At 65.8% G+C, this 16,739-nt stretch overlaps 1 protein-coding gene across 16 annotated transcripts; it reads right to left on the reverse strand.

Moving 5' to 3' along the window:
• Positions 1–140: 140 nt before the first annotated feature.
• On the reverse strand, positions 141–16,603 carry WDR90 (WD repeat domain 90). 16 transcript variants are annotated; one of them, XM_047838077.1, is made up of 43 exons: positions 16,509–16,603; positions 16,056–16,147; positions 15,773–15,949; positions 15,584–15,692; positions 15,227–15,397; positions 14,834–14,948; positions 14,682–14,749; positions 14,291–14,394; positions 13,993–14,202; positions 13,811–13,873; positions 13,511–13,579; positions 12,858–12,968; positions 12,634–12,779; positions 12,507–12,564; positions 11,888–12,006; positions 11,608–11,751; positions 11,393–11,523; positions 11,207–11,323; positions 10,749–10,984; positions 10,374–10,513; positions 10,077–10,207; positions 9,463–9,593; positions 8,939–9,100; positions 8,592–8,720; positions 8,194–8,324; positions 8,074–8,114; positions 7,753–7,884; positions 7,436–7,618; positions 6,995–7,092; positions 6,339–6,441; positions 5,891–6,012; positions 5,568–5,727; positions 5,282–5,472; positions 5,025–5,193; positions 4,792–4,903; positions 4,472–4,643; positions 2,204–2,326; positions 1,877–2,117; positions 1,633–1,763; positions 1,380–1,523; positions 1,185–1,304; positions 1,014–1,098; positions 141–529 (listed from the first exon to the last, which is right to left on the reverse strand). In XM_047838077.1, the coding sequence occupies exons 1-43, from the start codon at positions 16,516–16,518 to the stop codon at positions 318–320; spliced, it is 5,613 nt and encodes a 1,870-aa protein (XP_047694033.1). In that variant the 5' UTR covers positions 16,519–16,603; the 3' UTR covers positions 141–317. The 16 variants fall into 16 exon arrangements, 12 of the variants coding, with proteins under 12 accessions (XP_047694033.1, XP_047694032.1, XP_047694030.1 ...); XM_047838076.1 differs by having other exon boundaries at positions 14,637–14,749; XM_047838074.1 differs by having other exon boundaries at positions 11,207–11,523.
• Positions 16,604–16,739: the final 136 nt, after the last annotated feature.

Consider the following 16,739-nt stretch of genomic DNA (forward strand, 5'->3'; position numbering starts at 1 on the left):
TGGCCCAAGGTGCCGCCCCACCCCGCAGCTCCGCGCGAGGACCTGACCCGCCCACTCAGGGCAGGGAGCAGGTCTGGGGGCTCTGTGCAGGCTGAGCCCAGGCCAGGGCAGCAGGGTCCTGGAATGACCATCTCACGATGCCAGAATGCAACACCCACGTTTATTTGAACTGCACAGGGCGGAAGCATACAAAAGCTCTCAGATCGAGAGCACTTTCCGTAAAGTCCAGGCTCTTGACGATTTACAGCGGCAGGTCCGCTGGTGTGTAGACATGGGCCTAGAAACCACCTTGGCTCAGCGGAAGGCCATGGGACAGCTCAGCTTCTCCGCCAGGCCGGCCAGGACCCTGAGCCCAGGGACTCCTCTGTGGCCAGGTGGCCTGAGACTTCCCACACCAGGATCTCACTGTGGGCCACTGAGAAGAGCAGCCGGGCAGAGGGGGCGAACCTGCAGAGCTGCACCAAGTCGTCATGGCCAGCAAAGTCCTGCACGGCCCCCGACTCACAGTCCACCAGCCTCAGCATACGCTCTGCGGGCAGAGGGCACAGGGTTGGGCAGGACAGGCAGAGTGCCGCGCATGCCAGGCCCCGTGTCTGTGTAGCTCCGGGGCCCAGGGGTCCCCCAACCCGTCTGGCTGCCGATGCCTCGTGGAGGAATGTGTAGCTAAAAGCCCTGTGTCCTCCATACCCCCAGGCCTGCTACTGCTGGGACCAGGGGCAGCCGAGCTAAGGGGGGGCCCATCAGCACCAAGGTGCCTCACAACATAGGGCTTTCGAGGCCCCAGTCTACACCACGGAGTCCCTCTGCTGAGGCCCTCGTGCTGGGTACAGCAATCGGCACCCCACACTCCTCATCTCTGGACCCTACGACTCCCCTGGGACAGGTGTCCTCACCCCGCTTCAGGGATAGGGAGCTTGGGACACGGAGGTGAGAGGCACATCTCAGGTGGTGGTATGGGTGACCCACTGGGCCCCGCTCAAGACGGGCTGGAGTCCCTGCCCACCAGGACTCACCAGCAAAGCCAATGGCCATGAGGTGGGCTCCGGGGGACAGGCTCAGGGACACAGCAAAGAAAGGAAGCGGGATCTTCTCCACCACCTGTGGGCAGCGAGCATGAGCCTCCCCTCCCCAGCCTTGGATCCCCCCGGCTCCGGGCACCACGCGGGGGTCGGGGGCGCACGTGCCTGCTTCTGGTGGAGGCTGTAGAAGACCACCTCCGGATGCACGCCGAGACCCGCACACGCCAGCAGTGCCCCATCCCAGGGGCAGAAGGCAACAAGACAGGGCGGCGGACGGCTGGGAAACTGGGGAGGGCACAGCGTGCTGTGGTGAGGTGGGCAGGCAACTGTCCCCGCCGCCCGTGCCACCAGGAGCCTTACCTCCGTGAGGGTGGGCGAGGGGGAACTCAGCCAGTCCAAGAGCTCACAGTGGCCACGGGGCCAGTCGGAGGCCCAGATGCTGATCCGCTGGTCTGAGCTGGCAGCCAGCCACAGGTCGGCACCCTCTGCCCCCAGGTCTCCACACTGGGGGTGCGTGAGGGCTGGTGGGTGCCTCCTGCCCTGCTGTGCCCAATTCCCCTCCCCTGCCGGCACCCCCAAGGCCAATCCCCGTCAGCTCGTGGGGCCACCCCACCTCTTTGTTCGTGCTCTGGATGGTGGAGATCGGAGCGCCCCGGTGGTCACTCAATACGTGGAAGGTCATCCCGGTGCGGGGACGGCTCACAGCCACAAGCCCATCCTTATCTCCGGAGAGGATGGTCTGACCTAGGCCAGGCAGGGCCACACTCCGCTATCCTGAGGCCCCTGACCCCAGCCCAGAGGTATGACCTGGGCCCAGCGGGGGCTGCCCTGTCCCCCTGTGGGCCCCCACCCCTCACCATCAGCAGAGAAGGCAATGGCCGTCAGCGCAGCCCGGTGGGGGCGCATCTTGAGTTCCATGGCAATTTGGGAGACGCTGAAGACACGCAGGGTGCCATCGCTGTAGCCTGCTGCTACCTGCTGCTCCTCGGGACGCCCGCAGGACGGAGGGCTCCAAGCCAGGCAGAGGCAGCTCTGGGGACCCAGTGGGGACACACCAGCACTCCCCTGAGAGTGGAGGACAGGAGCCCAGCCCCAAGGCTGGGATGGACACTGTGGGGAGGACATGGCCACCACCAGGCAGGGCCGGGATGTGGTCTGGGCTCAGCCCCGGTGCCCCCCAGTACCTGGTTCAGCACCTGGAACTGGACCAGGAGCTCCATGCTGGCCAGGGACCACACTCTCACACTCCCGTCATCACCGCATGTGGCCCAGTGGGACGCACTGGGACTGAAAACCACCTCGTTCACCTGCAGGGAGCCAGCCAGTCCCACCTGAGGCCGTGTGGCCCCCAGGCAGAGTGGAGACACAGCAGGCCCGGGTCTTTTTTCCTTTAAAGACGTCATTTTTTAAATGTAATCTCTGCCCTCGGTGTGGGGCTCAAACTCACGATCCTGAGATCAAGGGTCACGTGCTCTTCCAACTGAACCACCCAGACGCCCCAAGTAGTCTAGTCTTGAATGTGAATTTCAAGCGTAAGCGTGAACTCGTAATGCTTCTCACTTAAAAAAATAATTTGGGCCACCTGGCTGGCTCAGTTGGTTAAGTGGCCAATTCCTGACTTTGGCTCAGGTCGTGATCGCACGGTTTTTGAGTTCCAACTCGGCGTCACAGAGTCCAGAGCCTGCTTCAGGTTCTGTGTTTTCCTCTCTCTCTGCCCCTCCCCCGATCACACTCTGTCTCTCTTTCTCTCTCTCTCAAAAATAAATAAACATTACATTAAAAAATAAAAAAAATAAAATAAAAAACTGGCTGAGCGGTAACAGGTTCCTCTGGGACTCGGACCATGACCTCTATGTCGTCTCCCACAGGAGGGACCCCGGGCTCTGAGAAGAAACAGCCACGGCAGGTCCTGGGAGGAGCTGCAGAGGGCCGCCTGGAACACCTTGTTCCACACGAGAGGGAGATCGCCAGCAAATGCCAGCTCAGGTCAAGGCCTCAGGACCCAAGTGTGCAGGCCCCAGTGGGTGAACGGACACGAGTTCTACCTGGACCACAGGATCGCACTCGGCTTTGACAGGCAACAGCATGGAAAGCCCCGGAAAGCATGGTGCTCAGGGAGAGAAGGCAAAAAGCAATGCCTGGGGCAGGCGCATCCACAGAAACAGGTTGGTCTATGAGGACCAAGGACTGGGCAGGGGAATGGGGGTGAATGGTTAAAGGGTATGGGGCCCCCTTTTGGGGAGATGAAATGCCCTGAAATTTGACTGTGGTGCTGGTTGTACAATTCTGTGCATGTAACAAAACCACAGACTTTCAGCGGAGAAAGCACAGGGCACGTGGCTTATGTTGCAACACGCAGCTGTCACCAAGAACAGAACAAGTATGCAGTCCTCACCCATCTCAAACTCGTTTCTTTGATGGCAACTGTTATACCTGAACAAATGAACAGATATTTAAAAAAAAGGGGGGGGGGGGGGCTCAGGTACCAACTCCTAGAACCTCCCGCTGCCTAAAGGCTCGCTGAGCATCAGGAGAAACAGTGAGCACGAAGCTGCGGGACCCACATTTCCATCCAGTGGCTCACAGACACTCCAAACTGGTGGGCCACTGCTGGATGCTGAGGACCAAGCTGGCACCGAGGACACCCAGCCCAGAAGCCAGACGATCGGCTATCCTGCCACTCCTGCCTCGGCTGTGCCTCGGGGGAAGGAAGCTCACCAGGACGTCTCTCCCGAAAAGGATCAGATGAGCACCGCCTAAGACACCCCCAAGCAGTGAGTCATTCTACGAGGACATCGGTGACAGGCAAGCGGTCCCCGAGTGCTTCCTGGTGAGACAGCTCGCTCAGCAGGTGCCACGGGGACAAAGTGGCCCTGACCAGGCCCTGGCCTGGCCCCCGGACAGCTTGGACCCCGGGGAGCGCAGGGCAGAGAGGCATGTCCGGCCCCGTGGCCATGGGAGGCTCCAAGGCAGCCAACATGGTTTTTTCAGCAAATCAATTACCAGAGAAAAAAAAGCACCACAAGAAACAGGTCAGAGCAGGCCAAAAGGCTGGGGGGTCCTGCCTGTGGGTCCTGGCCTGGGGGGCTGCCCTGTGGGTCCTGGCCTGGGGGGCTGCCCTGTGGGTCCTGGCCTGGGGGGCTGCCCTGTGGGTCCTGGCCTGGGGGGACACCTGTGGGTCCTGGCCTGGGGGGTTACCCTGTGGGTCCTGGCCTGGGGCTCTGGCCTGGGGGGCGGCCTGTGGGGACGCCTGTGGGTCCTGGATCCACAAGGGGTAAGTACGTATCTCTATGCTGTGGAGTCCTCATCCCTGGCGGGACCTCCAGAACCATTTCCACACAAACCCGTCAGACTGCTGGGCTCAGACTGGGAACAACCTGGGGGAGGCAGGGACAGAGGACAGCGTGTGTGGCTGGCTGCCCTGCCCCTGTCCGGCTTGGAAATCCCCTCACCTTACTCCTGTGGCCACTGATGAGGCGGGTGCTGGTGCCCTCGGCCCAGCTGACATACCAAAGGGTCCCCGCCGTGGTGCCCACCACGCCCATGTCCATGCTGTCGTGGAAGACGGCGCTCACGATGGCACCATCCAAGGTCAGTTCGTGCTCCATGAACACAGAGCTAGACCTAAGGCGTGGCGGGGGAGTGGCTTCAAAAGGTGGCAGCCGGGGCCCAGGGCTCTGGGGACACGTCCCCAGCCTGGGGCCACGACCCCCAGGGCCCCGCTCAAGGGGTCAAGGACACTGGCTCCCAGACACACCCACACACGTCCCACCTGGCACGGGCACCTTTGCGCCTCAGCTCCGGCACGGCCCCCACCGCCCACAGGCGTAGGCGCCTGGTGTTGCTTCCGCTGACCAGCCGCGCTCCCGAGCACAGCAACACTCCTGGGGGGTAGGAGGTGGCGTGAGCCACTTCCCCAGACGCCCAGACCTCGAGACTAAGGCTCCCGGGGAGAGGCCCAGCCCCGAGCTGTCAGGGGGCGCGGGGGCTCCGTCAGGCACCCACCGATCTCGCCGTCATCTGCTTCCCAGGCCAGGAAGCAGCGGCCGGCACGTGTGTCCCAGACACACACCCGGCCAGCGTTGGAGCCGCAGTAGAGCAGAGGCGCGGCCCCGTAGCAGAGCGAGGTCAGCTCGCCCGCCCCCACCTCCTCAGGGATGGGCTCCCGGTGCACCTGGAGGGACACAAGGGCAGCGGGGGTTGGCAACGTCCCGGGGCTGAGCCAGACCCCACCCTCCACCACAGCCTCTGAACCCTGGCACCTGGAGGGTGACGTCAGCCCCGCGTTGCTGCAGGAGCCACGAGGTGATGCCACCTTGGCCCACGCAGGTGAGCTCTCTGGCATCGCTGGGGTTGAAGGCCACGCCGTGCGCTGGCTCCGGCAGGCGGGCGGAGGACAGGAGCTCGCAGGTGGCCACGCTCCACAGGGCCAGGGTGCGGTCGCCGTAGTCCCCTGGGGAAGACGCACAGTGGATGCATCAGCTTCCCGGGAGTCTCAGGACAGGCAGGCGAGCCCAGAGACGACGGTCACCCCGCAACCCAACTCACCCAGTGTGACAAGCAGCGCGTCATCCGGCGAAAAAGCCAGGGCCTGCACGGCGGTGTCGTGATAAGAGAGAAGGTGCCGGCAGGAGCCCCCAGGCACATCCCAGATGCGGATCTGGCAGCGGGAGGCTGTGCTGCTGCAGCCCGAGGCAGAGGCCAGGATCTGCCAGGCCGGAAGGCGGGCGGTCAACCAGGAGGGCGCGGCCCACCGGCCCACCCTGGGCCCCGTCCTGCTCTGGGGAGGAGAGCCAGCGTGGCTCTCAAGAATCCAGGCTCCCAAGTGCGCTCCGGCCCCAGGCGCACAGGGTAGGGCGTGCGGCCAGCACCTGAGCATTGTGGCTGAGGGCCAGCGTGGAGATCTCCTCAGGGTGGCCGAGCCAGTGCCGCTGGGCGCCAGAATGCAGGTCCTCCACCACCACCAGGCAGCCACACGTGTAGGCGAAGAAGCCTGGGGGCAGGGAGGGCACCCCTGAGCCAGTCGGCCGGGCCCAGGGTGCATCCTCCCTGTTTGCTTCCACAGCCGTGGGGGCTCGCGCCTGGGAAGCCCACCTCAGAGGCGGCACGGGTCCGTGCGGGATGGAACACAGGACAGGTTACCGGGAGAACACGCCTCAGCTCGGGGATCCCTCCTGGCCCGCCACCCAAGCCCCCCGGGGTGGCAAGGGCTCGCGTGCTCTGAGGCTGGGTAGAGCCTCAGAGCCACCTAAGGGTGGGTAGAGCTGGGCCCCTCCCCGCGGCTTCTGGGCTGGGAGCCAGGGTGCGCCGTGGCCCCACCTGTATCTGGCTTCCAGACCACATTGGCCCGCCCGTTCCCATTGTAGCCCACGACGGCCTTCAGGAGCAGACGCTCGACTCGGGCACTGGGGACAGAGACACTCTGCGAGGACACGGAAAGGACGATGGTGCGCCCGCACAGCACCCAGCACCCCGCCCCCCCAGTGTCTCAAGCTCTTCCCCCCTCAGGCCGGGGCCGGGGATGAAGCCTTAGGCCATACAGGATCCCAGGAGACAAATGACAGAAGCCTGGGCCCCAAAGCCTGTGTAAGAGGCCAGGGAAGCCGAGAGGTGTGAACGCTGGGGGCAGGCAGTGCGGGGGGCACCTGGTCGGGAGGGCGCAGGTGAGGGAGGGGCGGCGGGGGCGGGGGCGGGGGGAAGGGAAGGCTCCACAGGACACCACCTGGGGCCACTGTGGGTGTCAGCCGGGCAGTAAGAGCCTTGACCAGCCAAGCCAGAGTGCAGACACAAGGTGCACGGGAGAGCTGCAGGGGGACTGGCCCCAAGGGCTATGGCAGCCACCCCAGGGAGACCCCAGGAAACTGAGCTTCCCAGGGAGAAAGAAGGCTCCCAGAAGACGCAGGGCCATGCCCCCTCCACCCCGGGGCCCGCAGCGTCTCCTTGTGAAAGGTGCCGTGAGGATGCCCCCAACAGACCTTGACCAGCGAGGAGGCCTCGTAGCGAGCGGTGAAGTGCCTGTAGCAGTCTGGGCGAGCAGAGGGATGGGCCTGGGCTTTTGTGGTGCTCCGAGCAGCTGGCAGGGAGAAGGAAGAGGCCTCGGAACGTCAGAGCACCCGTGACCGTGACCGTTCAGAGACCCCTCCTCGCACACGGTCGGCTGGCCCTGCCGGATGGGACAAGTGCCTGACCCGCTCCGGATACCTGAGGTCGAGGGCGCACTCAGGCTGCATCCCACTGCTAGCCTGGCCCGGCGGGGGCCCCAGGCCAGCCTACCTGCCCTGCAGGGAACACCTCACAGGGTAAACCTCAGCCTGTCAGCAGCTGGGCCTCCCTTAAGCCACCTGGCACCCACAAGACACCTTGGCCGGCCGGTCATGAGTGTCCCTGCCCCACCCTGCAGCCCCTCCTCTGCTTACTGGCCCAGCCACAGGGGTGGGGACGCATGCTGAAGCCCCAGGGGCCCCCGGGAGCCCCCTGGGCCCCATCTCCAGCCCCGCTGGCCTCTTTCACCAGCATGGGCAGGCTTGAGGCCTGATGGAGCCCCTTGGGGTTGTGGCTCTCCTGGGACGGTCCTTCTTCATCTGATGTGGAGAAAGCACCTGGGGAGGCGCGGGGAAGGTGAGAGGAAGGAAGAGAGCTCCCTCCCTCGCCCCTGCCCCTGCCCCTCCCCAGAGGCCTGGAGGGAAGCATGCTGGCTCCACCCAACAGTCCCTCCCAGGACCCCCACCCTTACCGTCAGCACCCTTGAGGGGCCCAGCATGGGCGCCCAGCTGGAGTGGGGAAGCCTGGGATGGCACAGGCACCTGCTGCCGGGGGAGCCCACCGGTGCGTGCCTCGGTGTCCTCCGGCTGCCTCGCACCTGGGCCTGGAGACACAAGAGGTCAGTCTGGGCTCAGGGCCCGGGGCGCGCACGGCACATAAAGACAGGTGTCCACACACCCCAGTTCTGCACTGGGGACCCCAGGAAAGGCAGTGGCACTATGCTACCCACAGGGACTGAAGAGCCGGCCCCAGAGATCACCACAAAGCCTACCCACGTGGTGGGGCCACTCACCAGCCTCGCAGGTCGGGGGTGCCCCAGGTGAGTCTCCGGCACTGCGGGGCAACAAGAGAGTCAGGTGGGGGGGCAGGTAGCCGAAGGCCTGGTGGACAGGGGTCGAGGGCGGGCACTCGCCTTCCCGAAGGTGACCTCCCGGGGGCACCCAGAACGTCCCAGAGGAAGATGGCATCCGCCACGCTGAGGAGCTGCCGCTGGCCAGGGGCGAAGGCCACAGCGCGCACAGGCTCTGAGTGGCCGATGTAGACCTGCGGGCAACAGAAGGCACGTCCAGAGTCCCTCAAGGCATGGCCGGGGCACCACGGTCCTCCCAGAGCCGGGACAGAAGTAGTGCTCCACGCTTCACGCAGTGGACGCATCCTGCAGGCCTGGCCGTGACCCCCCAACCCTCCAGACCAGGGCCTGAGCAAAAGGTCCTCTGGGGTGTCAGGCCCCAGCGGGCACAGGGTGAGTTGAGGGTATCGTCCTCCACCTGCCCTCCCACCACCCGCCACACACCTGCCTTCGGCACCCACCTGGCAGCCGGGGCTGGCCTTGGCCGAGTAGTCCCACACCCTGATGACCCGGTCAGTGGCCGTCAGCAGGAAGCGGGCATCCCTGCTGAGAGCCAGGGAGGGGCAGGCCACAGAGTGGACGCCTGATAGCTGCAAGAGGGCTCTTGTCAGTGAAGGGAGATTGAAGCTCCCAGAGGCCCCGCGTGGGAGAAGCCTCTCCTTCCTCCCTTCTCAGAAAACGCCCCCTCTGAGGAGCGGCAGGTGGCCCAGGGCCCCCCGCCCCCCGACTCCTCGAGGCACTGCAGGTACCAAAGCTGGAACCCAGAGAGAAAAAGAAGCCAAGCCGCTGACCACAGCCCCGGGCTCACCTCCCGGACCACGCGGCCGGACGCGGCATCCAGCACCACCACGGTGTGGGACGACGTGGACACTAGCAGGTGGCCAGGGGGTACGGGGCCAAAGCAGATGGCCACAGCCGAGTCCAGGCGGCTGCTGGCCAGCTCTAGGGTACTGACATCAACTCGCAGCAGCTGGGGGAGAGCAGCAAGTAGCCACCGGCCACGACCTCCAGACGAGGCTGACGCCCCCAGAGCCAGAGCGTGGGAGGCGGGCGGCCTCAGGCCCCTCCTCAGCAGCCCTGCCTGCCTGTGGCTCACACGCTGTGTCTGAGTCAAGGCAGCGGAGCCTAGACCCTCTCCGAGGTAAGCACAGCGTCCCAGCTGCCCCCTCAACTCCCTCCGGCTCCATACCAGGCCAAGGAGAGCCCCTGCCCCTCCCTGCCTCCCTCCACCCTGGTGGAACCCAGGACAGTCATGCAGCAGCCAAGAGATGATCCCCACGGAGTCTGCCGGCCGGGCCGACACAGACACACAGAAAGCTCCAGCTAACTCACCTCTTCTAGGGAGGCTGTGGTCACGATGGTCACCACGTACTTGGAGGGGCCCACGAAAGCCAGCAGGCGGCTGTCCCCACTAACCACCAGGGCATTGGGGGTTGGGTGGGCATCCCGGCACACCATGTTAGCTGCCGGCAGCACGGGGGAACACGGTCAACTGGGTGCAGAGAGGGTACCCGCAGGAGACACGGGTCAGGACCCAAACCTGCCCCCCCCAGCTGTGGGAAACACCAGCCCAGAGCCTGGCAGGTCACACAGCAACAGCCCACAAGACCCGCACGCGAGAGCACCAGGTTACCCGGCTACTGCTGGGGCGGCTGGCGGTTCTCCAGGTGACCACCTGGCTGGCCCGAGTTATAGCAGCCACGAGAGAAAACAGACAGATGGCCTCGGGGGGTGCCCTGGGGTGGGCCGACCCCCACCTGGTGCTCAGGCCACACACCTGCTCCTGGAGCAGGCTGGCACAGACCCTCACGGACCTGCACTGACCTGGGGGCCGAGGAGTCCCAAACCACCCTCACCCCGGAGCTCTGGGTAGCGAGCGAGCCCCACCCCACGGGGACCCGACAAGGACACGGCTGGAGGGCCCAGGGGGGCCCGGGGGGCCTGACCTGTCACACGCAGGACGCGGCACCGGGTGGTAGAGCAGTGGTACTGGGCCAAGGTGCCCCGAGAGCAGGAGCTGAACAGGAAGCTGCCGTCGGGGCTGGCAGCCAGGCCGGTGACCGCTCCTTGGTGACGCCTGTAACACACAGGGACACCCACTGCCCAGACCTCTCACAGCCGGGCCTGGCCGAGTCCCCGGAGGGCAGCGGAGGGCCGTCCCCCACCCTGCCCAGCTGCCCCCCCCACACCACATCAGCTTCCACCGCCGGTGTCTGTGGGGCTGGAGCCCGCCGGGCACCCACCTGTGCCGTACCAGAACCCCAGCGGCCTCCAGGCTGAAGGAGCAGACGGCCCCGCTGGCAAAGCCACAGAAAAGAACTGGCCGCGTGGGGTGGAAGGCGATGGCGCACGGTGTCTCCTCGGGGGACCTCAGGTCATACAGCTGGAGGGCGGGGCTCCGTGAGGGCACGCAGAGGCAGGGCTACCAGATGGCCTCTGGCCTCAGGAGCCCCGTCGGCCAACCTCTCCAGCTGGCCTGAGCCCTCGGGCCCCACGGGCCCTCCTGTGTTCCACGTCTGCTGGGCCCCACCCACCGGCCCCCAGGGTGGCCTGCAGCCTTCCGGTCCCCCCCCCCCCCCCCCCCGCTCCGCCATGCCTCCCTTCTGGCCACACCCAACCTGCTGCAGGGTCGCCAGGTCCCAGACGCGGACGGTGTGGTCCTGGGACACGGTGGCCAGCTGCCCTCGGCTGCACTCGGTGGCCAGGGCCAGCACCGGTGCAGTGTGGGAGCGAGCCAGCGTGTTGTATTCTCGGGAGGGGACGTCCAGGAAGCCCAGGTGGCCCGAGAGGGTGGCGGACAGCACACGCAGACCGTCAGGGCTGACGCAGACCCAAGAGACCGGGCCCTCGTGCTCTGCAGGCGAGGGGGAAGGAGGGGGGCTCGGCGACCTCTTAGCCCCTACCCTACCCACACAGACCCGTCTCCTTGCGGCCTGCAGCTCCCCCATAACCACCGGCTTCTGGGCTCAGCACTCAGCCCTCTGGAGCCCGCGACTGCCTCCTAGCCAAGGGATGGCCCCAGAACACGGCCCTCCCGCGGCAGCTCTGGCGGTGGCAGTCGGTGTCATGGCCCCACCTGCCTCTAGGAGCACGGAGGAGAAGTCCAGGGGCCAGAGGCGCACGTAACCGTCATCGGAGCCCACGGCGCACGTGGTCTGGGAAACACTGAGGCTGCTGATGGAAATGCCGGGGCCTAGGGGGTAGGCAGCGTCAGCCCAAAGCATCGGGACCACTCCCCCCACGCAGCGGGGGACCCACCCACCTGCGCCAAATGGCTGCTTCTGTGAGGAGTGGCCGCCAGGGGTCTGTGTGGGCAACAGGCGGCGAGCACGCCGCACGGCCCTGCGCCAGTGGTCGATTTCCAGGATGTGGCCGCTGCGGCCGCACACGTAGCTGCTCGGGAAAGCGACAAGTGAGGGCCGAAGGGGCAGCAGGAAGCAGGAGCCAGCCAGTTACGGGAGCGAGGGCAGGGCTCACAGCGTATGGCTGTCCTGGGCCTGCCCGAAGGCCAGGTCGGTCAACTCCAGCACGCGGTGCTCCCCCAAGTCCACGGGGCAGGAACGCAGCTCCCCGCCTCGCAGCCGCCAGAGCCGTATGCCGCCCTGCCCGCACGATGCCATCCTGCCCGGCAGAAACCCGACACTGAGGACAGTCCGCACGCCAGGCAGGAGGGGCAGGCTCAGCCCCCACCTGGGCCCCTGGGCTGCTCAGGACCCGTCCCGGCAGGGCAGTGGCAGGGCAAGGACAGTCCGATCACCTGGTTTCATCGAAAAAGGCAATCTTAAACGCCTGGATGTCAACACCGGTGTGCGTCTTTGCCAGAAGGACGGCCTCGCCTCCTCGTCCCACCTGCTCTGTGCCCCAGGCCAGCACCACCTGCGACAAACCCGTGCTGAGGGCCCGAAGCCCGCCCACCCACCCCGCCTGGCCTCCCCTACGCCTCAGCTCTCCCTTCCCATACCAGCCCGCCTGGGCCCTCAGCGGCCAGGAGTGTGGGCATGTCGGCCTACGCGCGTACCCCGCAGCTCCCACAGACGCTCGAAGCCGGGCGCGTCTGCGGAAACGGCGAACACCGACCCACAGGCAGAGACGGACCCGCGGTAGCATAGGAGACCCCGTGGACGCAGCAGACTTGCGAAGAGCTGACGTGTAACACACGGCCAGCAAGGACAGAGTGCCTTGTACGGACGCTGCCCCTGTCCGGGAGGGCTGAAAACCCGCCTTACTACACGGTGCGCACGGAGCGCGAGGCCGGGCCGGGGAGCTCTGCTTCCCAAGCAGTCTGGACTCTACCTGCGCCCTGGGCCCCCAGCCCCGGCCTGTTACCGCTAGCCCGTGGGGGTCCTCGCCCTGGCCCCCCAGCCCCGGCCCGTTACCGTTCTCCCATGGGGGTCCCTGCCGACGCCACAGAGCAGCACCCCGTTGCTGGAGAAGCTGCAAGGGCAGGCGGGCGGTGAGCGTCGCTGGGGCTGGCCCCCCACCCCTCAGAGGCCCCACGCCCACCTAAGGGAACAGAGGGCGTGGACCGGGCTCCGGAGCAGGGACAGACACCCCCCGGTCTGGAAGTCCCACAGGCGCAGCATGCTTGGGGGCCGGGCCTGGGCTGAGGCCAGCAGCGAGCCACTCCCATCCAGCGCCAGGGCAGAGACCTGGGGAGGGGGCAGGTTGAGGGACGGGGCTCAGCCTGCAGGCGCGAGCCCCCCTGGGGACGGGCCGGCGGTGCCCACCTTGTCAGTATGGCCGAGAAAGAAGCGCTGCTCCCGGGTGTCCACGTGCAGGACCACAATGACTGCGTGGCAGGGATACACCACAGCAGCCCCATCCTTGGTCCACAGGGCCTGTGCACGGGGGCCAGAGTCCGGTGTCACAGGCCGGTTGGCCTCACGCCCCTCAACCCCAGCACACCCCACCCTGTGTTTCCAGGATGCACACACACACACACACACAGGGCCTCCTCTGAACCCCGTCTGCGATACAAGAAACTTTGGGGCTCAGACAACGAAACACCGGAACCCACAGAAACTCGTGGCAAGCACAGGACCGTAGAGACCCAGAGGTGGTGCCCACGCCCAGCCCCACACGCCAGACGACAAGCATCAGCGCCTCACACAGCCAAGTGTGAGTTCTCGGGCCGACGGAAGCGCAAGCAGCCGGGCCAGTGCTGACCCAGCCTGTGCTCATGGAACAAGCAAGGGACGTCCAGACAGGAAGTCCACACGTCCACTAAGAAAACACAGAGCCACGTGCAGGCATGGGATTGAGGACCTTAACACCCTCAAGCTTAGATGTCCACATAGGCAACCTGGGGAGACACAGGCTTCTCCCACTGCACCCTCTGTGTAGTTGACATGTGATCCAAAAAGAACGTAAGAGCCCTCACCCATTTGGTACTGTGGCCCCCAAAGCCAATGACGCCCTTGAGCTTGAGGATCGGATCCGGAAGAAAGCTCTGAAAGAAACAAAGTCCCAGTGAGACCCCAGGAGGCGAGGCCCCATCCACTGGGACTGCACCAGCCAGGGCTAGGCCCTCCCTCCCGAGAAAGTGCCATCGTCCTCGTGGCTGCCAGCTGCACTGTGGCAGGGAGCCAGGATGTGGCCACAGTGCGGATCCTCCAGGGACTCTAGCTCCTGCCCCTGCCTGGAGTCCAAGGCCCCTGAAGATCACTTGGTGCCTCCTTACTCTTTGTTCAAAGACAGTCTCGCCCAAAGTCATCTCTGGCTTGCTCTGCTTTCTGCCAGGAGGCTGGAAAACAAACGGTTATCAGAAGCCCAGCAGCCCCTGTCCATACCTCATCAAGGCCCCACTCCCTCAAGGCCTCGCCCCCACTCAAGGCCCCTACCTTCCTTGGAAAAGGCACTGACCTGGCGTGGGGCCACATCCTCCAGAGCCACGGGCACCACGGCTGATTCTGGGGCAGCCGTGTGAACACTGTTGCCGGCTGTGTGCTTGTCAGTGACCTCCGCTCTGGCTGAGGGCTCCTGGCTACGGTCACGGGGGCCATTCATACTGGGGATCTCTGAGTGCTCACAGAACAAGCTGACCTCTGGAAGGGGCCTGGGCACAGGCTGGGCCTGGCGAGACCGCAGAGGTACAAGTGCCTGTCAGCACCCTAGGGCCACCACCCTCCAGCCCCATCCCCGAGGGCGCAGGAGCACTCACGGCTGTGGGGCCAAACATCTGGACCGCGGGGGACACGCCGTCCGGGAAAGGATTACTGAAAGCCACTGGGGGAGGGACGAGCTCCCGCACGCGCCCCCGGAAAACTGGAAAAGAGCAAATGCGTGTGGAGCAGAGCACAGAGGCCTGGGGAGAACGTGGGCCCTGGCCTCGCCACTCCTCCGGCCGCAGCCCACCCTTCCACCCTGGGCCCCCGGCGAGGTCTGAGACCAGCAGGCACCCCACAACCTCCCGCACGGTTCTGCCACCCCAGGACGGCCTCCAGACGAGGCCCGGCCCCCGCGGGCCCCATCCCGCCAGGCTCACCACCCCCACACGGTGCCAACACCTGCTCCTGCCACGCTCCACGTCCCTGCTGACCCCACAGGCCCACCTGCCTCAGGATGGGAGCGGCTCTTCCGAGCCGGCTCGGAAGATGCTCTTGAGCCGACACTTGGAAACCTTAACGGGGTGGAGGGAGAGTCAGCGTCCAGACTGCCCTGCCCTCCCTTCGGCAGCCGCCTCAGGACGGGCAGAGCCGCTCACCGGATGTGGACGTAGTGCTCGTGCCAGCTGTCCCCCTTGGGCACCGGGAATGCCATTTCTCGAGGTACAGGAGTGACAGTCAGCTTTGCCCGCCGGGCTTCGGCAACGGTGACGGCTACGAAAGGCAGAACCGGTTCGAGGAAGCCCACCCGGCTCCCTCTTCCAACACAGGCGAGACTCAACACCGGGGGACGATACGGTGTCACCCGGTCCCCAGCCCAGCCACCACTGCCCCTTGCCCCCCACGGGCGCCTCAGGAGTCGGGGGGCTCCAAGATGGCTGCGATGCCAGCCCCTCCTGCTGAGAACCCCGGGACGGAGGGAGGGGAGGCGCACACGGGCAGCGGGAGGGGACGCTACAGTAGGAGGGCTGGGTACGGGCTGCGGCGCCTACCGGGCTCAAAGCACAAATCGCTGGTGTAGAGGCTCTTGACAAGCAGACTGGCGCACAGCCTGACGCTCTTGAGGTGACCATAACGCCGGTTCAGGTAGACCAGGAGGATGTCCTGCAGATCCAGCTGCAGGCACGTCCAGCGGGCACCAGAGGGGGCAACGCCAGCCAGGTCTGCACAGCATGAGCCAAGATCAGTGCCCGTGGTCTCAGCGGCCAGCCCACGGCGCTCCACTTGGCCGCAACCACGCGTGCCCCCCAGCACCTACCCCTGTGCCTGGGCCTGCCCACCTCCCTCCCCGCTCCCAGGCTGCCTCTCCCAGACCGCTGAATCCTCTTCACTCCCTGCCTCCACCTCACCTTTCCTAGACGTCCCGGCCTCACAGATGAAGGGAAACTGAAGCCACGTGGCCGTAGACTTGAACTCCCTGAAGAGGCTGGAGAAGGACACACGGATGACCTGGCTGTCCTGCAGGCAAAGCACGACCATGAGAAGACAAGCGGGGCTGCAGGAACGCACCCCCCAGCCCTGACTCCCGAGCGCGGCACCTCAGTGGCTACGTCCAGATGAATGACGAAGTGCTTGGAGGGCAGGGGCCGGAACAGCACATACAGGTACCGTCCCGTCAGCCCCAAAGACTGGGTGCTGGTTTGGGGGAGCTGAATGTAATTCCCGGCAGACACGGAACCCCGGATGCGATACACCGTGCACTTGAGAGTCTTATCCTGAAAAGAGACAAAGCAGCACACGCGTGACCCTTGGGTGGTTCTACGAAATGTCTCAGGAGCGAACGGGTCCCTGCTGCTGCCACCAAGTCCCTTGTCCACTTACTGTCACAGGAGTCACGTCACCTTCCTTAGTAGACCGCTTCCACTCGCCCACTTTGAAGTGTCTGAAGACGTTGAGGAACGGGTGCTGCCACGCTGGGGGGTCACGAAGGTATGAGGACCCCCACGGGCATGAAGGCCTGACCCCAGGTGCCAGACCCCAGCGGGTCCTTGGGGGAAACCTGTCCCCGGGTGCCAGACCCGCGCGTCCTGCGGACGGGGGACCCGTCCCCAGGTACCAGAGCCCTGCGGGTCCTGGGAGAGGAGAGCGGCATCCCTCCGTGGGCCTCCAGACCTTCCAGGGAGGGGCCAAAGTCTGGCTCTACGCTCCCCCCACGGTGACGGCGATCACAGCGCGCGGACCCGGCTGGGACAGCGCGGGTTCAGTACGCTCCGGTCCCCGAACCCCGGACCCCGAGCCCCGGACCCCGAGCCCCGGCCTCCCGCGCGCCGCTACCTTTCGCCATGGCGTCCCGGCTCGCACTTCCCGCCTAGACCGCCGCTCACCCTACGCAGGGCACGCAGCGCGCGCTTAGCAACGGCCGCCTGGCAACGGCACCACTTCCGCCGGCACGCGGACGGGGCCACGTGACCTGCGGCGGGGCGGGGCGCACGAGAGCGCGCGGTGGTGGCCGCGTGACTGCGATCGGCCGGGAGTCCGGTCGCGCGGCCCGGGTCACGGCCGGAG

The sequence above is a fragment of the Prionailurus viverrinus genome, chromosome E3, assembly GCF_022837055.1.
Source record: "Prionailurus viverrinus isolate Anna chromosome E3, UM_Priviv_1.0, whole genome shotgun sequence".
Classification (NCBI taxonomy): Eukaryota; Metazoa; Chordata; class Mammalia; order Carnivora; family Felidae; genus Prionailurus; species Prionailurus viverrinus.

Excerpts from the sequence above, each read along its gene's own strand:
- WDR90 (XM_047838073.1), bottom strand. Across the intron at positions 12,007-12,506 it reads GGGACCCCCATGGGAGAACG|GTGGTGCTGGCCTGGGGCAC; the intron begins GTAACGGGCCGG and ends GGTTTGTCGCAG. Across the intron at positions 10,985-11,206 it reads CTCCGTGCTCCTAGAGGCAG|AGCACGAGGGCCCGGTCTCT; the intron begins GTGGGGCCATGA and ends CCTCGCCTGCAG.